Source organism: Phacochoerus africanus, chromosome 7, assembly GCF_016906955.1.
Source record: "Phacochoerus africanus isolate WHEZ1 chromosome 7, ROS_Pafr_v1, whole genome shotgun sequence".
In the NCBI taxonomy this organism is placed as follows: domain Eukaryota; kingdom Metazoa; phylum Chordata; class Mammalia; order Artiodactyla; family Suidae; genus Phacochoerus; species Phacochoerus africanus.
The window spans coordinates 72678487-72685665 of record NC_062550.1 but is presented as its reverse complement, the minus strand read 5'-3'; the positions used below and the strand labels follow the sequence as shown (position 1 = coordinate 72685665).

The window sequence follows — 7179 nt, the reverse complement described above, 5'->3', positions numbered from 1 at the left end:
AGGGGAGCAGGGCGGACAGGGAGGGGAGAGCAGAGAAGGGGTCCATACAGGGGAGGGGTGTGTGCAGGGGAGGGTGATTGCAGGGAGGGGGAAGGGAGGGAGGGGTGTGTGCAGGCAGGGGGCAGTTAGGAGGAGGGTAGGGCAGGTGGCGCCCACTTCTCGCGAGCGCCCCCTGCAGGGTAGAGCTCAGGAACCTGTCCCTGGCCAGTGCTCGGCGGGCAAAGACGGGACTCTGTGGTCTGCGGGGTGAGGGTTCCTAATGTCACTTGTTGTCCTCTGCCTGGGTCCGGAAGCGTGCTCTCTGGGACTGGGTCTGCCTCTTTAAGCAGAAGGGTGTGCTCTGACCCTGCTGGGGCCAGCCAGCCCTGCCTTCTGAAATCAGGGTAATCCCGCTGAGGTCACCGCTGCCCGCTCCCCCCACACACTGGGCAGGGATTAGAGAAGAGGCCAGTGGATTAACTGGTTCATTTTGTCACAACTTCCCCTGTCAGCCCCTCTCCTGGAAGCCTGCTGCTCAGGTAAGGGGCTCCCCTGCAGAGCAGAGAAAGGAGGCCCACGCCACTGGGAATTGCAGCCAGGACCCCCCTGGAAGCTGGGGACCCCCAGGCTGGCCAGGACACGGAAGGCAGAAGGCCTGGGGACGTGCCAGGGACCCGGGCAGACAGAGCTCGTGGCCTGAGGCTGCTCCTGCCTCTCCTCCACCTGACCCCAGCAGGGGAACCATGCCTGGACCCCCCAGGGTCCACACAGACCCCAGCACCACCCACGGCAGGAGGCCCTCCTGCCAGTGGCCGGTGGCCTGGGCCTCCCTGCGGAAGATGGCAGTCCTCCTGTGCCTGCTGTCCAGCACGTCCCTGTCCCCCTCTCAGGGGCAGGCCAGGATTCCTCTGGAAACGTAAGCATCAAGTGAAGCCCCACCCTGAAGACCCTCTGCCTTTCCTCCCTCCCCGCCCCGGCCCGCCTCCTCCTCCACCTCCAGGCTCTCCCCAGGCTCAGTTGCCCCCTCCCCCTTTCTTGCTATCTGCTCACACCCTACACTCAGCCTGGCTCCACACAACCCCTCTGTAAGACATGAGGCTGACTGTCGCCTGACAGTCCTGCTGGGCTTTGGTGCGCTGAGGTGGACGCCCCTTTAGTTCAGAGAGCTCTGCTCCCACATGGTCTGGAACTTTCTTTCATGGAACCACCAGAACCAAGGACTAAAAACTAGACACCCTCAGAATCACACAGTGGTTTAAATTTATACCCAAGTGTGAATGACTGATAGCAGGTCCTCCCAGAGCTGGTCTTGCGACGAGGTAAGACGGGGGCCGGGAGGGAGGCATTCAGGCAGGGAAAGGGATGGAGACCACCCCGGCAGCTTCACCCAGCTCCCCATTACACAAGTGCCAGTGGGTTTAGAACTGCGTTACTCTTTCCAAATGTCAAGATGTGAACACCCTAACGAATCTGTGGGGAGCTGAGATGGACATTTTGGCCATTGCGTCTCCCACTCCAGGCCACTCAGCCCCCTGCCACAGTTTTCTCCTTCCAGCCCCCATCTGTTCCCACCAGCATCTCCAAGGATCTCCTCACCCAGCCCAGTGCCCACTCCTGCCTTCATCTCCTGGCCTCCTGGCCTCCTGTCCTGGCCGCTAGCCTCTCCCTCTTTCTGGAGTCTCGACACCCTCCCTGGTCAGCTTGGGCACATGCATTAACACTGTCCTCAAATGCCCCTTTCCTCCCCTTGCCCCGAGCTCCCCCTGGGTCTGCCAGCCACTCACGGACCTTATGCAACACCCTCCTGTGACCCATCTGCCCCCAGAATCTCAACTCCCACCATGACCAGTGGCTCTCAGCCCTGCCACCACCTGTAGATCGACGCCCATTGCCATGGACAGCTCTTTCTGAGCATCACACGAGGTTTTCAAGTTTGTGGCTTTCAAGACACAATGTGATTGGTGCCTCCAGCTCCGGCAGCCCACCACCTGCCAGGGGCACTCAATAGACCTGTGACAGGAACCTCACCTCCTGAATCTTCCAGGCTGACTCATCACCACCTTCCCCCAACATCCTGACAGCCTTCGTTTTATTCAACAACACCCCACCCGCTCAGCTGCCCAAGCTGCAGACCTGAAAGTCACTTCATTAACCAGGTCCAAGCTCACACGGCTCAACAAGCCAATCAATCGAGAGACGAGGTGTTGGGGGCAAGAAATAGCCACTTTATTCGGAGAGCCAGCAGACCGAGACAATGGTGGACTAGGGTCCCAAATAATCGTCTTCCTCGAGGTAGAATTTGGGCTTCTTTTGTACTGAAAGTGGAGGGAGTATGGCTGGTTGTTGCAAACTTCTGGTGTCAGAATCCTTGTAGGTCAGGTCACCATGGTCCTGTAAACCTCCAACCAGATGATTGTTATTCTCTGTTCTGCAGCTTTTTATCTCTATTTGAAGGAAGAGTGTTACACCTTGAAAGGTCAGAGCCTTGAGCATGGGCTCTGCTGTATATTGTAGGCTGTAGGCAACATTCTTTTAGTGACTGAGTTTTAGCAAAAGCAATAGACTGCAAAGGTGAAGAAAGTAAAAGGTCTAATATGGAGTCAGGTTTGTTCTTCCCTGATACAATTTTTGACTCCTCCAAGCTCTTCTATAGTCTACCTAGAGCTCTCCTCCAATCCCTTTGCTGGGCTAAATGCTCCCAGACTTCCCCCACCGAATCAGATCCCACCTCTTCCAGGAAGCCCTTGGCACTGCCCCACTCATCCCCCAGCTTCGCAGGCACCCTCTCAAACGTGGATTATGCTCCGACTGAGGGCTCTACAGAGGCGAGGACTGGGACCAGTTCCAGCGCTGTGCCCAGTGCCTGACCTTGACGTGATCCTGCAGACAGACTCCTTTGGCTCCATCTGGAGAGGCCCAGACATGGTCCTTTGCAGCCCCCAGAGGAGGGATCTCAGTGCACTTGTGGCGACAGGTCCCTCTTGAGGCTCCTCCCTGCCCTCCTGCCCCAGCCTTGCACACCTGGCCCAGAGTACTTGTGTTCCAGACCCTTAGAGGCGCCAACAGAGGAATCCATAGTCTGGGTGACCTGCACAGGGCAACAGGGGGGCAACAAGCCAAGGAGCAGCAGCTGAGCCTGATCTCGGGGTCCTCCAGATAGCCAGGGCCTCCCCAGCCTTGGCCCTCCTGTCCAGCCCTTGGGGTCAGCTTGGTTCCAGGAAGTCATCCCTGCCCCTCAGCAGGAGACACAGTGCAGCTGCCGAGCCCCTTCGGTCCTCAAGGTCTCCTGCCCTGGCCAGAGGGACCATAGCTGCTTGTGCATTTTCCCAGGTGTATACCAGTGTGTGTGTGTTTTGTGTCCTTGCATGTTTGTGCAGGTGTATATGTGCGTGCATCAGAGTCTCTATGCAGACACTTGCTTCCTGTGTGTGTGTGCGTCTCCGTGTGTGTTTGTACGTCTCCGTGTGTGTTTGCGCATGCACACGCGCACAAGCACATGCGTGAACACACGCACATGTAATTCCTCTGGCAGAGTGAAGCTGTGGGCGGACACTTTCGGCAGGGACCTATATGACACCGTCACCAAGTACTCAGGCTCCCTCCTCCTGCAGAAGGTCAGTGCCCCTCCTAGGGGTTCCCGGGCTGGCCGGGTGGTCAGTGCAGTGAGGCGCTAATCCAGTCCCATCTCAGAAGGGGAGATGGAGACCCAGAGAAGGGAATGATGTGCCCAAGACACGGAGCAGGTCGGTAGGGTGGCCAAGAGCAGAGTGTCAGCTCGGGCCCAGGAAGCTGACGCCAAGATGGGTTTGGGGGGTAGGAGACCATGGGGTGAGGAATAAAGGGGAGAAGGGTCTGGGTGTGGGGAGGGGTTGGCAGGGGGCCCTGCTCAGAGCTGTCCACCCAGTGCTCCACCTCCCACCCTGGCTGGGGCACTGGGCAACTCGCCCCAGGGCAGGAGCTGGGCTGCTGCCCCTTATTCATTCACTGCTGTGTCCACCGACATTGCCTGTCTCACTAGGCTAGAAGCAACCTCCACCCTTTGGGTACGACTCCCAGGCCAGCCCCAAGGAAGGCATTGCTGCCCAGTGCTGCCCTTGCTGAGTTCAGATTCACCTAATTCCCACTGTGGCTTCAGCACCATTCTCTCACCACCACCCAGAGGGAGCCTCTGGCTTTTACTGCCGTGCTTGTCCCCTCCCCAGGCTGGGCGCCCGTTATCCTGGTCCCCAGGCCTTGGTAGCAATGACAGCTCCCTGCTCCCCCTGCCTGCTCCCTGTCCCCAGCCAAGCACATTTTCTCCAACTTTCTCCTTTTTGCCCCCCCGCCATGATGCATCTAAGTTTGGGGAATTAACCTGTGCTCAGATGGCATGCAGAACACACAGTGAGAGCGTGCCTCTTGTGGGCCGGCCCTCTTAATGCCCCCAGGCCCACTGGCCATGCATCAGGCAGTACCCACACCTTCAGCAGAGCATGTGAGGGGGTCACAGGCCTCATGGCCCCTGAGAGCAGCCCCTGGAAGCAGTGCATAGAAGCATAGAATCCAAGACCCCCCCGCGCTGGCTGTGTGACCTTGGACAAGTTTAGGACCTCTCTGGGCCTCGGTCTCCTTCTGAAGGATGTAAATCAGAGGGCTCTGATGAGAGGCATCTCTTGTGGCCGATGGGGGAGGGTGTGTAAGGAGGGGGGGCTGTCCTGGCCCTGGTGTGAATGCACAGGTGGGGAGGACGGAGGTCACCGCAGCCAGGGCCAGACGAACAGCACATGATGCTCAGGTGCCCATCTCTCCCATGTCCCTGAGCAGAAATACAAGGATGTGGAGCCTGGTCTGAAGATCAAGGAGGTGGACGGCTTGGAGCTGGTAAAGAAGTTCTCGGAAGACATGGAGACCATGCTCCGCAGGAAGGTGGAGGCTGTCCAGGTGCTCGGGCCTGTGGGCTGGGGGTCTGCCCACACCTTCCGGAGTCCTCTCGCCCGGTCACCTTCTCCTGCCTCATAGCCCTGGGGGCCCCATAAGACCCTTGCAAAGGAGGAGGTGATGAGGCCAAGGGGAGAGAGGGGAGGGCTGGGGAGGGAAGAGGGCTCTAAGGTAGCCCACAGTGTTAAGAAGGACTCTGCATCACGACCTCAGGTTCAGCAATGAGGCGGAGCAGATACAGAGTGAGGGCATAGGAGTGCCCTGCTGCGTGAGTGGTGGGGGTGAGTGGTTGGTGGGGTGGGTGAGTGAGCATTGGGCAGATGGCAGGAGCACAGAGGGGTGAAAGCAGGCCGAGTGAAGCTCTCCCTCCTCTACTTCCCTCTCCCATCGTCCCCCTCCTGCCATGTGGACCTGCCCTTCATGGCACACAAATGCTAGTGAGGGGTGCCCAGCACCCCGGTGATTGCATCACGGCACATCCACATGGCCTGGCCAGTAGAAATGGGATGTGTCATTCCTTGGCATGACGTGCCTTCCCACACACCTGTGGGGACCTGGCTGGTGTACACCAACAGGTGCAGTGTCTACGCCCAGCCAGGAAGTTGGCCACTCCAGACCAGCATTGTCCCCAAAGGAGCTCCTTTGGGGCCCCAGAGAACAAGGAGAGAGGAGCTGGGGCTGGGATGGTGGATGTGCTGGGGAGGCCGAGGCAGCACTGAGGGCAGGCGGGATGGCAGGCTGCAGCCTGGCCAGTGTGCAAGCCCTTCCTGCCTCCCCCCACAGAACCTCTGTCCAGGAGGAAACCTGTGTTGATGGGACCCTCTTTCCTACATGTTGCAACTTGCAGCCTCTTTTCTCCAGGCTAGGGCAGGCCCTTAGCATCAGGAACCAATGAGGTGGTACCTGGTTGGGGGGAAGAACCGCCCACAGGAAGGGGGCACTGACCCTTCCAGAACCCAACACAGTCCACTGTTCTCTTTATCCAGACACCTGCTCCAACACTTAGGTTGTTTCCATACCTTGGCTATTGTGAAAAACGCTTCCATGAACATGGGGTGCAGGTATCTTTTTGAAATCCTGATTTCATTTCCTTTGGATACATATCAAGAAGTGGGATTGCTGGATCATATATTGGTTCTATTTTTAATTTGGGGAGTGAACCCTCATAGTGTTTTCCAGAGTGGCTGCACCATTGTATATTTCCACCCACAGTGCACAAGTGTTCCCTGTTTTTCACACCCTCACCAACATTTGTTATATCTTATCTTTCTGATGATGGCTAGGCTGACCTCTGTGAGGTGATACCTCATTGTGTTATTTTTTTTCTAGGCTACATATTCTTTCATTTTATCCCCCCCCCCCTTTTCTTTCGTCTTTCTAGTGCCGCACCCACGGCATATGGAGTTTCCCAGGCCAGGGGTCTAATCGGAGCTGTTGCCACCGGCCTACGCCAGAGCCACAGCAATGCAGGATCTGAGCCACATCTGAGACCTACACCACAGCTCACGGCAACACCAAATCCTTAACCCACTGAGCGAGGCCAGGGATCGAACCTGCATCATCATGGATGCTAGTCAGATTCATTTCCACTGAGCCACGACGGGAACTCCTATTTTTTCCCTTTTTAAAGTTAAAGTATATTTGATTTACAATGTTGTGCCAATTTCTGCTGCACAGCAAAGTTACACATACATACATTCCCTCTCTTTCTTTCTTTTCTTTTTTTTTGTCTTTTTTTTTTTTTTTGCCATTTTTCTTGGGCCGCTCCCACGGCATATGGAGGTTCCCAGGCTAGGGGTTGAATCGGAGCTGTAGCCACCGGCCTACGCCAGAGCCACAGCAATGCGGGATCCGAGCTGCGTCTGCGACCCATACCACAGCTCACAGCAACGCCAGGTCCTTGACCCACTGAGCAAGGCCAGGAATTGAACCGGCAACCTCATGGTTCCTAGTCGGATTCGTTAACCACTGAGCCATGACAGGAATGCCTCCATTCCCTTTCTTATGTTATCTTCCATCACAGTCTATCCCAAGAGACTGGATATAGCTCCCTGTGCTATACAGTAAGACCTCATTGCTTATCCATTCTAAATATAATAGTTTGCATCTGCTAACCCAAACTCCCTGGGCTTCGCACTCCCTCCCCTCGCCTTTTTGGCAGTCACAGGTGTTTTCTATGTCTGTGAGTCTGTTTCTGATTTGCAGATAGGTTCATTTGTGCCATATTTTAGACTCCACATATAAATGATATATTTTATGTGTTTATCTTTATGACTTAGTATG

The 7179-nt window shown here is 56.3% G+C and overlaps 1 protein-coding gene across 1 annotated transcript in view; it reads left to right on the top strand.

Annotated features, from left to right (window-relative positions):
- Positions 1-722: 722 nt before the first annotated feature.
- Positions 723-7179, top strand: part of CACNA2D4 (calcium voltage-gated channel auxiliary subunit alpha2delta 4) — a 99908-nt gene continuing 93451 nt past the window's right edge. The window contains exons 1-3 of the mRNA XM_047785773.1: positions 723-895; positions 3512-3593; positions 4783-4899. Coding sequence (XP_047641729.1) covers positions 723-895; positions 3512-3593; positions 4783-4899 — 372 coding nt within the window. The remainder of the gene's footprint in view (positions 896-3511; positions 3594-4782; positions 4900-7179) is intronic.